Consider the following 16,052-nt stretch of genomic DNA (forward strand, 5'->3'; position numbering starts at 1 on the left):
CGTTGTCCGGAGGAGTGATCTCTGTACCTGATGCCGGCCAGGGACCTCTCCAAGATGGCGCCGACCCCGGCTCGGCACTGCAGCAGCCGAAAGCAAACGAGTGCTGATCTGATTGATCTTTGCTGTATAACTATACAGCAAAGATCTCAATGAGAGATCAAAGTGTATATACTAGAAGTCCCCCAGGGGGGCTTCTAGTATATGTGTAAAAGTAAAAATAAAAGTGATGTTATAAGTAAAAAGCCCCCTCCCCTAATAAAAGTCAGAATCACCCCCCTTTTCCCATGTTATAAATAAAAATAAATAAATAAACATGTTTGCTATCGCCGCATCCGTAATCGCCCGAACTATTAATTTATCACATTCCCGATCTCACACGGTAAATGGCGTAAGCGCAAAAATATCCCAAAGTGCAAAACTGCACATTTTTGGTCGCATCAAATCCAGAAAAATTGTAATAAAAAGAGATCAAAAAGTCGCATACAGTATGTGCAATCAAGGTACCAATAGAAAGAACACATCATGGCGCAAAAAATGACACCTCATACAGCCCCATAGACCAAAGGATAAAAGCGCTATAAGCCTGGGAATGGAGCGATTTTAAGTGACATATAAATGGTTTGAATTTTTTACAGGCCATCAGATACAATATAAGTTATACATGTTATATATTGTTTTAATCGTAACAAATTGAGGAACATGTATTATGAGTCAGTTTTACCTCAGGGCGAACGGCGTAAAAACACAAACCCCCCAAATAAAAGAAATGCGTTTCTTTTTCAATTTGAATTTTTTTCTGGTTTCGCAGTGTACTTTATGCAAAAATTCAGCCTGTCATTGCAAAGTACAATTAGTGGCGCAAAAAATAAGGGCTCTTGTGGGTTTCTAAGTGAAAAAATGCAAGTGCTATGGCCTTTTAAACACAAGGAGGAAAAAAACGAAAATGCAAAAATTGAAATTGGCCTGGGCCTCCAAGGGTTAACAAAAAGAGTAAATTTTACAAACGTAAAGGCTTCAGTAATTTTTCAGTGCGGAATCTGTCTTCATGTAGGTTGTTCAGCTGGAGGAGTTACTAGCTGTGCGCCACTCTGTCTTTGTGGTTGGGAATGCCGGAACAGGAAAGAGCAAGGTAACAAAAATGCAACAATTACATGGATAAAATTAGACTTTTTTTTTTTTTTTTTTAAACTAAAAATTCACTTGTTTTTCTCGTCAAAGGAACCAAAAACCTTTTTGTTAACTTATCTTTTTGTGCAGCAAAATCCACCCGCTCTCATCTTAGCTGGGATAATTTACTTTCACATGCTTTTGTGTATTTCATAAGAAGCTCCTACAGTTTTTTTTTTTTTCTTGTAGACGTCAGGATATAAGTAGTTAAACAATTGTCATTTTGATGGTTTTAAAAGTAAATGTTATTAAAATTGCATAGGTTTTCCGCATAAGCGAACAATTACAATTTATACCTTAAGCTATTTTAATTTCAAATAAATTGACCTTGAAAAAAGTGGGGGGGGGGAAAAATCCTAACCTGCAATTTGTGACTTCATTCCAGATCTGGCTTTGTGACAGTTATTTGTATAATTTCTTTTCTTGCACACATACAATACTTCTGCACTTATTCTCTTTCATGACAACTAATTACACTACAGTCTGTAGAACTTAATTGCTTCCATTCTGCTCGGAATGTCTTCGTAATTACTGATGATTTATATCAGGAAACTACTCGGAAATTAATGGAATGCATAGGAAAAAGTATACCGCTAATATGAACTAATTGATACCGCTTTTATTTCTATTTCTATGTATGTACATTTCAGGTATTAAAGACGCTAAACCGGACGTATATAAACCGCAAGCAAAAACCGGTGTGGAATGATTTAAATCCAAAAGCCGTGACCACCGATGAACTTTTTGGCTTTATCCATCCCAGCACAAGAGAATGGAAAGATGGTAATTTTTTAAATAAATATTATATATATAGTTAAATTTGTTTTCTTTACTATACTAGTCATTGTGTTTATTACAGCAGGCTCTTATTTATAATAGTTACCCTTCTCTTTAAAAGGAATATTCCCCTCTACTATATTAGGAATACCTGGCTGAAGGGGTTTGACCGCTAGGTCCCCCACCAATCATGACAGGGGAGGTCAATTATTCCCTGAATCAATAAAATAATGCATGCCTAGGGCCCTATTACACAATGCCAAATCTGTCCAATCAGGCAGAATAAGGGTCCATTTACACAGAAAGATTATCTGACAGATTATCTGCCAAAGATTTAAAGCCAAAACCAGGAATGGATTTAAAAAGAGGAGAAATCTCAGGCTTTCCTTTATGACCTAAACTCTGTTTATAGTCTGTTTCTGGCTTTGGCTTCAAATCTTTGGCAGATAACCTGTCAGATAATCTTTCTGTGTAAATGGACCCTAATGCTGGGTTTACACGGAACGATTATCACGCGAATTTGCACGATAACGATCGAATTCGAACGATAATCGTACGTGTAAACGCAGCAAATGATCGAACGACGAGCAAGAAATCGTTCATTTTGATCTTTTAACTTGTTCTTAAATCGTCGTTCGTAAAAAATTTGGTGATCGTTCCGTGTAAACAGTCGTTGCACAAAAGTCCGGCCGCCCACAGCTCGGCCGTCCGCTCATCCGCAGCCCGGCCCCCGCTCATCCGCAGCCCCCTGCGCCAGCTCGATTGCCACCCCCGCCGCCCGATCGCCACCACCGCTCCGATTGCCACCCCCGCTGCTCTGATCGCCACCCCCACCGCTCTGATCACCACCCCCGCCGCCGCCGCTTAGATCGCCACCCCCGCCGCCGCTCCGATCGCCCCCCCCCCCCGCCGCTCCGATTGCCCCCGCCACCCCAGCCACAAGCATACCTTACCTGCTCCGCATAGCAGGTGTTCGAAATCCCTGGCTCCCCTCTTCAGTGCATTGATTGGCTGAAGAGGAGCCGTTTGAAATTCCCGGCTCCCCTCTTCAGCCAATCAATGCATGGCAGCATCGGGAGTGTATAATTTTTATATGTAATATTTTTCTTATTAGGTCTCTTCTCGAATCTTATGAGAGAACAGGCAAACTTAACTCACGAGGGTCCTAAGTGGATCGTGCTTGATGGAGACATTGACCCCATGTGGATTGAATCACTAAACACAGTAATGGATGACAATAAGGTGAAAAAGAAAGCTCTATGACATCACGTTGCATAAGTGCTTTATTGACTTAGTTTGCCTAAACTATAGTCATCAGTAAGTCTTCTAGAAAGCTAATAGGAAGAAGGTGCAATTGGATCATGTCATCATTTTCATCCTGCCTGAACCATGAGTCATCAGGGCGGTTCCTGGCAGCTTCTTCCTGTCCCGCCAGCCTTGATAAATCCCTCCCTATGGCAAAAGAGGGAAAGCTCTATCAATCAAGGTAGGTGGGATAGGAAGACGCTGCCAGGAACCGCCCTGAATAGTCGTGGTTCAGGCAGCATTAAAAGTGATGCCATCTACAAGCCAGATGTCTGGAGAAGGGGAAGTTGTCTATTAAGCCAATTATCCATGTGTTTAAATATAATATTTTTTCTTATGAAGGTTCTGACACTTGCAAGCAATGAGAGAATCCCGCTGACCCCCACAATGCGACTGGTGTTTGAAATTCATCATTTGAAGACTGCAACTCCGGCCACTGTTTCCAGAGCAGGAATTCTCTACGTCAACCCTCAGGATCTAGGATGGAATCCGTAAGTAATATATAAAGTAGACACTTGTGTAAAATAAATGTTGTGTAAAATAAATATTATTATATTATAAATATAATAAATATTACAATAAATATTATTATAAATATTATTAACAGAAAGTCGACATATAGACAGGTTACATGAATTTCTTGATAAAATATTTATTTCCAAGTTTTATAAGGCTCAGAATAAAGACAGACGTCACTAATGATAAGTGAAAGGGCTTGTCTGGGAATTAACTATGGCAGCCGCCAAAGTGTTTAAAGCCTTCTATTTGACTCTTGTCAGATATGTGACCAGCTGGATAGATACAAGAGATAGCCAAACAGAAAAGGCCAATCTTACCATCCTCTTTGACAAGTATGTGCCCCCGTGCCTGGAGCAGTTCAGGACTGGTCTTATGAAAACCATAACGCCCATTTCAGAGAACAGTATGGTTCAGGTAAGTAGATTTAAACTGTAAACCATATAAACTATAAAATGTTTAATGTTTACTTGGTATAGTGACTGTAGTACTGACATTTGATGAATAAGGGATTGTTTCTGGTACAGTAGACAGTATCTAATGTAGCTAGTTGAATATATTCAGCTTTTCGCTAGGGCTATACAGCTAAAATATTTGCTTGCATGGCCAAAGATCACAGTGTTGCACCCCAGGATTGTACTACTTCACAGTTATTGTAAGTTAGTGGGGTCACATTGCCATCCACAAGTGGCTGCAACATTGATGGGACAATTGCCAGAAATCTATGTAGAACATATTACTAGTTAATTGCTAAATTTGGGGGTGGGGTTTTACTAATCTGTACTTTTTGAACTGTAAATATGGTTTTAGTAAATACATTTATGTAAAATGAAAATAAAAAGGTAACATTGGGAGTCGCAATGACCCCATTCAGTTGCATTCACTACAGTAAAGCATAATAGCACCACATGGCAATATTTGGCTGCATGACCTGTGATGTTAGCAAAGCTACTGTGCATCCCTGAATTCAGTTTACAATGCTTATTGTTCCTAAACTAAATATGTAAAAAAAAATTAAATATATAATTATATTTTACCATCATATCGCAAAATCAAATGATGAATATGCGAAAAGAATACTAACAATTGTATTCACCAACATGGGTAATTGTTCTTGAGTAGACATGAGTGCAACTCGACCATACTCAAGTCTGATCATTCAGCATTTGTATACCAGTGGCTGAAGAAGATAGATGCAGCCCTAGGGAGTCTGGAAAGTCTGAGATGTTTTCCCAGACTCCCGAAGGCTGCATCCAACTTCTTCAGCCACCAATATTTAAATGCTGAATGATCAGACTCAAGAATGTTGTGCTCATCTCTATCCTGAGCATAAAATACATGAAAAAATATTATTATATATCCAATATATATCAAAATATATTATATATTCATTAATCAATACACTTTATTAGTCACTCTTCAATGTTTTATAGACGTTTATTGAATCTGACTTTTTCAAATGTGCATGGGGTACCATATCTACAAGCTTAGATTACAATAATAGATATAATTATAATGGGCAATTGACTTAATTTATTTTTTGCCTGTTTTCTATTTGAAATGCAGTGCTATAAAATTGGTTGCTAGGTGTCTGGAAAACTGCAGTTCAGGCTCCGTCACTAAGGCCATTTTGTCTTTAGTAACAGCAAAAAAGAGACCAAATACAGGAAGTGATGTCAGTTGGCCCAGTAAAGATGAATGCTGATTGGCCAGCAGCTGTGCACACCCCTGTTCACGCCCCTCTGCACTGCTGCAGCTGAGAAAACCGACTGATAAAAAGGCCGCCCACCGGCTCAGAGTGAAATGAAGAAGCATGAGCAGCAAAATGAGGCCCTAAACAGACCACAGAAGCGTCAAAATAAAAATAAATAATAAATAAAAATGAAAAGCTTACACAATGCTGGGGGGTTATGTTTTATATGTCATGACAGGTAGACTTTGAAAAAAATAAAAATAAATGAGAAAATAAAGTGAAAAAAATTTAAATAAATGTATACTATATTGATTCAGATAACTAATAACAGTTGCAATATTTACTTCATTAAATATTTACCATTTTGCTTGTCTGTGTATTATGGATCTTAGTGTGGTTTTATATACATTTATTATATTCTTCATTTACTTCAGACGCTGTGTTCTCTTCTCGATTGTCTTCTGACCCCCGAGAATGTTCCTCCTGACTCTTCCCGAGATCTGTACGAGTTGTATTTTGTCTTTGCCTGTATCTGGGCATTTGGTGGGGCTCTACACAAAGACCAGGTTTGTTTTGACACTTTGATTGATGATTTATTTATTTGTATGCATTTTAAATGACAGAAAATTGCTTTGTCATATATTTAATAGGGCATTGGAAGGCTTAGCATATTAAAAAGGTGGTGAGGGTGAAATATTCATGCACATGACATAATACACTGAAAGATCTTTATTTCTGCCTGTCACCCTGTAATTTTCTTCTATTATCTTTCCTTTTTGCTACACTCATGTAATTGCTTAGTCCTTTTGTGTATTTTCTTTCTTGATATTCCCATCTTTGTTCATCTTCAGGGTATCAGAGTTGAAATGTTGGAGCTGTGTGCGTGCATCAATGACGTCCCAATAATCATCAGTGTCTGCCTCCAAAGTCAATTAGTTTATAAAATTCTACACCTCTTAATCCATAAACTGGATTGAGTAGAGAAAAGATTTTCAATGGATAAACTTCACACCCTCAACAGTATAAAAATATTGTCTGCTATTTCTGTAAATTATGAAAATACACAGAATGAATGTAGCACCTCGGTTATGGCGGGTCATAGCCACAACTAGAATATTTGATGTTTTTAAGACATGACTATCTGCAAATCTTTACACAGTCTTTTTCTAATTATTTTTTTCAGTTAATAGACTACAGAGCTGAATTCAATCAGTGGTGGATCAGGGAAATGAAGGCGGTGAAATTTCCAGGCCAAGGAACAGTTTTTGATTATTATCTGGATAACAAGGCCAGAAAGTTCATCCCATGGAGTGAAAAAGTTCCCAAGTTTGAAATGGACCCCGAAACTCCTCTACAGGTACTGTACATTGTATTGGCTTTGTGGAATATCTTTCTTTTTCTGAATGCTGTACTATTACTACTACTACTAATGCTTAAAGAGGGTTTTCTAATTTAAACTAACCAGTAAGAGATCGTGGGTGTCCAACCTCCGTACCCCCTGGTGACCTCCAGTTTGGCCCCTGGCTCCTTTGTTTTGAATACAGCAACAAGTACGGAATGTAACCCAAGGCCCTATTCATTCTGTATGGAGCTGCCGGAAAGAGCAGGGTGCTATACTTGGCTCTCTACAGCGGCTCCATAGAGAATGAATAGAGCTGCCGGTCACATGCCGTCCCCAAGGTTGTATTCAAAACAAAGGAGCCTGGGGCCACTCTGAAGATCACGGGCGGGTACGGAGGTTGGACACCCACAATCTCTTACTGGTCCCATATCCTGTGCTGACACCCGCCGTGATTAAGAGATATACAGTAGCTAGGGATAGAGCGAGCGGCCATGTCATTCACTCCCCGACTTTATCTGTGTAACAGCAGATTCCAACAATGAGACTCTCTGTGATCAATAACTTTTGACATGGCAAAATTTATTTTTGATGACAGGTACTCAGGTAATATTATGCCATTTAGAGTCGCAAAGTAATTTTCTCCCTGTGGTGGGGCGGTTGTCATCTGCCTCATAGGGGCTTTGCCTTCCTCTGGATCTACACAGTAGGGTTTCTCTAGGTTGAACCTGATGGCCTCTTGTCTTCTGCCACCTTACTTATTATGTTAGTATGTGTGAACAGAGCTTAAGAAAAAGCCATAAGAACTTTGATCTGTTTTCAAACCGATCCTGAACTTACATGGGGTTTCTCAATTTTTTGTTTTTATGACAACAAAAATAGCACTATTGTTGTAAAAAAAACCAAAAAACCTATGATACCCAATGCAACCGAGCTATACTATGAGCTCTATGTCTATATTTCTATGTTACATGAATTAAAAGTAGATTATATATACATATAATATTTTTTTCTTTCTTTCTTTGATTTATTGCAGGCAGTTTTCGTCCATACTTCTGAAACCACATGCCTTGGATACTTCACAGATCTACTTATAAGAAAGTCAAAGCCGGTCATGCTGGTTGGCAACGCAGGCGTGGGCAAGACTGTGTTTCTGAATGACAGACTATCACACTTATCAGATCAGTGCATGATATCCAAAGTTCCATTTAACTATTACACTACGTCAGCTGCTCTCCAAAGTAAGATTAATACATTATGGAAATTACTCTTTTCACATGAACCAACTTGATATAAAGACATTTAAAACAAAACAGAATTTATTTTCAGTTTAAAGTCCTTAAAGTGGCCCTGTCGTTATAACTTTCAAAATCTAAATCAACAGTAGATATGATATAAAGCAAGTTTGCAATATACATTCATTATTTTTGTAGTTATCTTGCTGTAAAACAAAGCTGAACTTACCAGAAATCCAGGTCCAGTCTCCTGAAAGCAGACTAAACACAGAAATTCTGGCCAGTACAGAGAGTCACGGCTCAATATGTCTGTCAATCACATGACTTCTCTCTGTGAGCCCTCAGATGGCCTGGGAAACACAGGACTTCCTGTTTTCTGACTCTTTGAGAATATATATTTAAATTGCAAACTTGCTTTATATCACATCTACTGTTGGATTAGATTTTAAAAAATATAATGACAGGTAAACTTTCTAAAATGCTGTGGTTTTTCAGAGAAATCATAGTTATAACACCAGCTGAGAACAGGGCTCCAAACCATTAAAGTGGCCCAATTAACCTGCTGATATGCCGCAGTAGATCATTACCTGTAGAGAGCAGGGACGGTACTAAATTTCGTCTTCTTCCCTGCATTCGTATGATAGCCCCTAATTGCCCCTATGCTAATGAGGGGTTTCGGAGCATTTGGGGCATCACCCTAAGTGCAGAGCACCAGCGTGGTCCGCCCACTCCGCCCCCTCCTTTGCCGCTCGCTATGCATATGAATATGCATAGTGGGCGGCACAGAGCAATCCCTCAGCCCACCCGGAGCAACCCCCTCCCGTGCTGCCTAGCCCGCCCCCTCCCGTGCCGCTATGCGCACGGTGGAGGGGGGAGGACGGGAGATGCATGTGGCGGGCTGGTGAGGTGTGCACGGCCTCACAGCTCACAAAGGGGGTTGCTCATTAGCATAGGGGCAATTAGGGGCTATCATACAAATGCAGGGGAGAAAACAAGATTTAGTACCAGCCCTGCTCTCTACAGGTAATGATCTACTGCGGTATATCAGCAGGTTCATTGGGCTGAACCTGCTGATAGTGCCGCTTTAAGGGAGTCTTCAGTGGCCTTAACACCTCAATAGCCTGATAAGCTGATAGATCTCTTTCTATTTCATTAAAGTCACCAAAATCACTCATGGCTAGTGGGACAGAGAGAACCCCAAACAAGTTGGAGCCCCCCTTCTCAGCCAGCTTTATATGTGATTCCTTTGCAGCATTGCTGAGTAAAGAACAATCCACAATTTTGAGCTGGGTACACCTTGAGGTTTCTTGGTAAATATGGTTTCTAAACCCTAAATTCTCTTTGCTCAACCACAAGGTACCATACTTTACGTTATACCCACTCTGATCAATAACTTTTGACATCTCCGATGATATGTCAAAAGTTATTTGCTGTGACAATGCCCCTTTAAAGTCCCAAGGGTAATCTACTTCAAAAGGTTAAGGATGTCCCACCATGTGGAAAACTCCTTTAACTTGTAGTTCCTCAACCTTTATATAGTTCCAAACTGCTTGGCAACTGTAGCCTCTTTAATCACTCTCAGTTTTTCAGGCCTGGACAGAAGTCCAACAGGTACTGGACTGCAACATGACACTTGTATACACATCCCGTCCTTGCTTACTAATTAAATTGGTTCTCTTGACCAGTAGGCCTTTTATGTTATTTGCTCTGCTATTAAAGTGTACATAAGACATAATATACATTACTTTTACATATACATTGCAAAGGAAAGCAGTAGAGCAGAACTATAATATAGTGCACCAATAAAGTGCTGGCTTTGGGGTGGTGTGGCTGACAACCAGGGAAATTTCTTAGGATACCACATAGTGGGACACGCAATACTCCCCCTCTAAAGGTAAGCCATCTTCTGTGTCACTTTAGATGCAAAAGCTGAGGTATTTCACAATATGAGATGAGAGTCCTTTAAAGTTTCTTAGTATAAGATGAAAAATCCATATGGGGTAAAGTCCATAAATCTTTAGTTTGGGATGAAATGCCTCACAACCGGGCAAGGTTGCTAGGAGTTTAGCTAATGAGACACTGTATAATTACTTGATAGTTCTCTATGTTCTTATTCCTGATCCACTTTCCGTAGGTTATGATAACATTAAATGGATGGTGTATAGTAAGCTCCTAAACTCCTAGTGTCTGGTGACTGTTGGCATAGGATATGTACAGAATGCAGGGATTTATACTCTAAATCCGAAAAATTAAAGGGGTAATACAGGTAAAGAAAATATTCTTTCAAACCAACTGGTGTCAGAAAGTGCCAGGGACTTTTAATTTACTCTCAAAAATCTCAAGTATTTCAGTACTTATCAGCTGCTGTATGTCCTACATATCTATGTCTATGACATACAACAGCTGATTAGTACTGGATGATTTTTTTATAAAAATAAATTACAACTCTCTGACACTTTCTGACTCCAGTTGATTTGAAAGAATTTTTTTTTTTCATATTGCTTGTTTTTTTTTTTTTTTTTACATGAATGAATCAGCGTTGGCACAGAGATTCCCAAGCACTGGCCAGGCATGAAGCACTGCCCCCCAGTGTGAGGATCTCCCCTCCCCTCTCTGACATGGCTCCTTTACAATCAATGGAGCCGCATCACAGAGGGGAGGGGGTTTCGTCTCACTGGGGACCCCCACTCCCCAGTGCTTCATGCCGGGCCAGTGTTGGCACCGTGCGGGAAATTGTGGCGGTTCAAAAAAGGACTGCGGCGCTGGTGCCGATCCATTTATGCAAAAAACCCAAGTACATTGACTTTAAGTTCTGATCCTTAAAATTTATATTAGGAAATTAATGTATATGGAATTTTGGATCAGTTTAGGTAAGTGTAAAGTAGAGTAAAATGGTGCCATCTTTGTAAGTGATTGGCAGTATTTTAATCAGTACCATCACCTTAACATTTCTGAAGGTACTGTGGATATTTTTTTCTTTTTTTTCTCAACTTGATACTCTTCTTTCCTGGCATGCAAATTTAATCCAAGTGAATTATTTGTAGCCCATGTTTTGATTTTACCTTTTGAGCCTCTTTGTTTTGTAATCAGGTTTTGAGACAGTGGCGTAGCTACCATAGAGGCAGGGTAGGCAGTTGCTATGGGGTTCATGCAGTAGGGGGGCCCGGGGGAGAAGGTAAGAGCATGTGTCCTTCTGCTTAATCCCTTATGTACTGCAGTGTGTAAGTGACCCACTGTTTACATACATGCTGCAACACAAAAAAGGTTAACAAGCAGAAGACAGAGATCTCTGCTTCACTGCACTGAAAACCTCTGACCTCTGTTCTCAAGCTGCAATCAAGTAGGAAAGGAAAATGTACAGAGCTGGTGCAGAGGTCAGGGGTCAGTGCACCAGCAGGAGGGCCCCTTACAAATTTTTGCTATGAGGCCCTGTGAATCCTAGCTATGCCCCTGTTTTGAGAGGTATAATAATTACCAATATTCACATTGCCTTACTCCCCACAAGCAATATTTGGTTCTAAAGATACTGATAAGGATTTATCTGCATGAAAATTCCCAACCTGATCATAAATTTAATAAATTAACATTTTTATTTTTTTACTGATAGGATTCTGATCATATTATTCAGTTTTAATCACAGTGTAAGTTTCCCATTGACTATTGTGGTTATTGTACATAGACTCTAACAGATCGTTCACAAGGTATGTGGAGTAAACCATTAATGTTTCATCTCTCCAATTTACAGGAATCCTTGAGAAGTCTCTGGAGAAGAAAGCAGGGCGTAACTATGGCCCTATTGGCAACAAAAAGTTGGTTTATTTCATTGACGACTTAAACATGCCTGAGGTAGACAAGTATGGAACAGTCCAGCCTCATGCCCTGATCAGACAGCACCTAGATTACGGCCACTGGTAAAATGTGAAACTTTGTTTCTATAGGTGGATTATAGTTTGGAGAAATGAACATATTTATTTCTTTATCCTTAGATATTTAATTTTAGTCGTTTTATTGACCTTCTTACGTTACCGCAGGTATGAACGACAAAAAATGACCCTTAAAGAAGTTCACAATTGCCAATATGTTGCTTGTATGAATCCAACTGCAGGAAGCTTTACTATCAATCAGCGATTACAGGTAATGTTTAACATGTATGATCAGTCTTCCTTTGCATATCATCTGTTTAAGGTTTGTCTGTATGATGTACATGCATTTCTGTATATTACCTTAGCACTGCCTTAGTATTTAGCTTTGTGAGCTGAAATCTTAAAGCAAATGTACCAGCGGTACATCACTTTTCTGTTTTTACCATGAATAGACCGGCACTGGCACGGGGATACTGATGCGGCGGTCCTTTTTTTGAACTGCGGCCTGGTTCCCACACACAGCGCCGGTCTATTACTGAGCACCGACCCGGCCTGAAGCACTGGAGAATCAATGGAGGCGCATGATAGAGGGAAGCGGTTTCCTCCACTGGGGGCAGGCTGGCCTGCCTCCAATGCCTCAGGCCCCGCTGATGCTTGGTAATAGACCAATGCCATGCGCAGGAACCGGGCCACAGTTCAATAAAAGGACCGCGGCGCTGGTGTATTCATGGTAAAAACAAAAAAGCAATGTACCGCTGGTACAGCTGCATTAAGCTATCCCCTAATATTTGTAGGTAGAAATCATTTATTTAAAGCTTTAGATACAAATTTGAATGTGGTGTCATGGATGACTTCACTATTATTTTATGGATTTTGCTCTCTCTTCCTTTTTCAGAGACATTTCACTGTTTTTGCTGTAAGTTTCCCTTCAAACGATGCTCTAGAAGCCATCTTTGCCAAGATCCTCAGTTTCCATTTCCAGCAACACTCATTCCACCCTTCAGTTCTCCGTACTGGACCAATTGTCATACAGGCTGCAATGGGGCTCAGCCAGAAAATGGTGCAAAATTTCCTCCCCACTGCTATCAAATTTCATTATATTTTTAACCTGAGAGATATTGCCAATATTTTTCAGGTATGCTCAAAGTCTTTCTTTTTTTTTTGGGTTTGTTTTTTGTGGGCCTATCAATAAATGTCAAAGCAAACAATGCTAGGTAGCAACATGTGAAAGGGGTGGGGCAGTGCTCCTAACAGTGCTCCCCGCCGTTAATTTCACTACTAACTGCACGGGAACAGCACTGAGGAGGAAGGTCAGATTAGTCTAACCTGCTGATAGTTCTTCTTTATGAGGTTTAGTTTGAGTTTTCACTAAACTGTGATACTTCCTTTGCTTTTCTGTCTTAGGGAATTTTGTTTGCGACTCCAGATTGTTTAAAGCAGCCAAGTGATCTGGTTCAGCTTTGGCTTCACGAGTCATCTCGGGTATATGGAGACAAGTTGGTAGAAGCCAAAGACTCAGAATTATTCAAGAAAATTCTTCTTGACACAGGGAGAAAGTACTTTGAGGTAAGAATCTGCATAGTGCGACATCCAAATACGATCACTTGATATTTTATAAAGGAAATTGTACTGGGCTCATTTTCTCTGGGGGGATTTGATAACTTTGTCTATGTTACTTTCATGTTATGCTTTTTTTACTGTGTGTGAATATACCCTAGTAGCGGAAATGTATTGTCTGTTTTGTTGAAACAAAATCCAAGAGTCCTGAATGTGACATCTGTGGTCATTGAATGTATTACTCTTTTATCCATACTAGGGTATAGAAGACCATGTCTTTGTAAGGCAACCTCTTATATTTTGCCATTTTGCAAATGGTGTTGGAGCTCCAGCTTATTTACCGGTTCAAGGATGGGATGCCCTCAGGAAAACACTTGTTGAAGCCCTTGACAGCTACAATGAGCTCAACGCCGCCATGAATCTCGTCTTGTTTGAAGATGCAATGCAACATGTGTAAGTACCTAACTCAAGAGTTTTGGTCAAAACCAATGTCTTAAGGTAATAATGGTTAATGGAATTTTGCTTGTTTCAATGACATCATAATGAATCATATGGAGAACCTTTGAGAGCACTGTAGATCTTTTCATTTGACTGGTTGATGATGACTATTCCTCTGCAAATAATATAGCTACACACTGGCTATCTATTTGTGTAATCAAAAATACTTAAAGACATTATCCAGTGCAAGACAAACATGACAACTTTTTTTTCCCTCTTGTCTCTAGTTTGGGTTTTGCTACTCCATTGAAGTGAATGGAGCTTAATTGCAAACCACACCTGAACTGGAGACAAGAGTCGTGCTGTCTCAGGAAGAAAGTGGCCATGTGATCCACTTTTGTTTTTTAAAGCAAATCTAGTCATCAAGTTACATTTCCCTATGTAAAGGTAGCATAGAATGCAGACTGGTCTGCTCTGCTTAGTCGAAATTATATGATAAAATACTCTGCCATTTGGCAAATAGGGATGAATTGAGAATGTAAGGGACACATAGTATGAGTCAGATGTATACGTGAAGGGGAGCACTTCCTGTCCTCCTTACAGTGCTTGGTCTGCTCCTGTATATCACTGCTGTTTTAGTATAGCTTATTGGTGTTTATATGGCTTAATTTATCATATATATTAGTGCTTTATGGGTTTTTTTCTTCAGATGTCGTATTAACCGCATTTTGGAGGCTCCTCGTGGTTATGCTTTACTGATTGGAGTTGGCGGCAGTGGTAAACAGAGTCTATCAAAGTTAGCGGCATACCTCAGCTCTCTTGAAGTGTTTCAGATCACTTTGAAAAATGGATATGGAATCCAAGACCTGAAAGTAAGACAACAGTTAACGTTGACTACTACATGTATTTATAGTCCAATTAGGATTTTTGTTTTTTAAAGCGGAAGTCCTGTGAAATTTAGAAAAAGCAGGCAAGCAGATGGGTGCATGAAAATAATAAACAAAGTAAACCTACCCGTACCCGTGCCTCCATAGCGTTGCTTCCGGCTCTCGCTGAGGGCCACCAGCTGTCATTTTTGGCTGGAATCCAGGTATGTCATGTACCTTGCTCTTCCAGCTGCAATGTCACAGCTCGGCTGACCTGGTGTCCCGCCCTAGTCACTGATTGGCTAAGCGGGCAGTCAATCACCCGGGTATGTGACATTGCAGCTGGAAAAGCTGCAGGTGGCCATTGGCTGTCAACAGGACCCTAGAGTGGTGCTATGGACTACTGGGATGGGTATAAATACTTTTATATTTTCCCGCAAACACCCCCCTTCCTCCTTTTACCAATTTCATGGGACTTCTCCTTTAACTCAAAATAACCCTTGAAATTTGTATGGAAATTCCAATCCCAAGGTGCCAATGCTAGTAATAGTTATTCTTATATTTGAATGGTGGAACCAGATATTGCTGGTACTTAAAGGGACATTATTTGTAGTTTTCTGGTTTCGTCTGTTCCATAGATCATGCTGAGGCTTTTAGTTTTAGAACAGCTGGAACACCAGATTTGTCTAATCTCATTAAAAACTAGCACCATGTAGTCGGCCGTAGGTCATGTACTTTTGTAGGCTCAAAATACAGAAAGTCATTCTTCATTTATTAATGAGAGACCTGGCTCTGGTATTTTTCTTTTAATGTAGGAATGCCAGCTTGTTTTTGTACATTGATAAATTCTGCAAAAAAGCAGATGGACAATCTAAAAAAAACTTAAAATCATAGATGCTTTTGTTTTTATACTTGCATCAACGTATCAACAAAGTATAAATTATTGCCTCCTTCCCTTTACAGGTGGATCTTGCCAATTTGTACATCAGGGCAGGAGCCAAGAACATGCCCACTGTGTTTTTGCTGACAGATGCCCATGTTCCAGATGAGCGCTTTCTCGTTCTGATTAATGACTTGTTGGCATCAGGTGATTACATCAACACGTTTCTTGAAAGATTTTTCCCATTGATAAATTGTCTCTGGTTACAATGAACTTTCAAGAAAGGAGACTCCACTGAAACAGTTCACATAATAAATAGCAAGTAAAAGTAATGTGTCCGGTGCCTATTCTCAGGAAAAATCAGGTTTTGCCTTGGACCCTAATGAACAACATTTTTAGATTTTAGCAATTTACTG

At 39.8% G+C, this 16,052-nt stretch overlaps 1 protein-coding gene across 1 annotated transcript in view; it reads left to right on the forward strand.

Annotated features, from left to right (window-relative positions):
• DNAH11 (dynein axonemal heavy chain 11) overlaps positions 1-16,052 on the forward strand; it is a 178,787-nt gene that overhangs the window by 81,208 nt on the left and 81,527 nt on the right. The window contains exons 39-53 of the mRNA XM_069959712.1: positions 1,052-1,129; positions 1,818-1,950; positions 3,059-3,186; positions 3,592-3,740; positions 4,029-4,182; positions 5,893-6,024; positions 6,642-6,815; positions 7,834-8,038; positions 11,778-11,943; positions 12,064-12,166; positions 12,791-13,030; positions 13,300-13,461; positions 13,712-13,905; positions 14,600-14,762; positions 15,720-15,843. Coding sequence (XP_069815813.1) covers positions 1,052-1,129; positions 1,818-1,950; positions 3,059-3,186; positions 3,592-3,740; positions 4,029-4,182; positions 5,893-6,024; positions 6,642-6,815; positions 7,834-8,038; positions 11,778-11,943; positions 12,064-12,166; positions 12,791-13,030; positions 13,300-13,461; positions 13,712-13,905; positions 14,600-14,762; positions 15,720-15,843 — 2,305 coding nt within the window. The remainder of the gene's footprint in view (positions 1-1,051; positions 1,130-1,817; positions 1,951-3,058; positions 3,187-3,591; positions 3,741-4,028; positions 4,183-5,892; positions 6,025-6,641; positions 6,816-7,833; positions 8,039-11,777; positions 11,944-12,063; positions 12,167-12,790; positions 13,031-13,299; positions 13,462-13,711; positions 13,906-14,599; positions 14,763-15,719; positions 15,844-16,052) is intronic.

This window comes from Dendropsophus ebraccatus, chromosome 2 (assembly GCF_027789765.1).
Source record: "Dendropsophus ebraccatus isolate aDenEbr1 chromosome 2, aDenEbr1.pat, whole genome shotgun sequence".
Classification (NCBI taxonomy): Eukaryota; Metazoa; Chordata; class Amphibia; order Anura; family Hylidae; genus Dendropsophus; species Dendropsophus ebraccatus.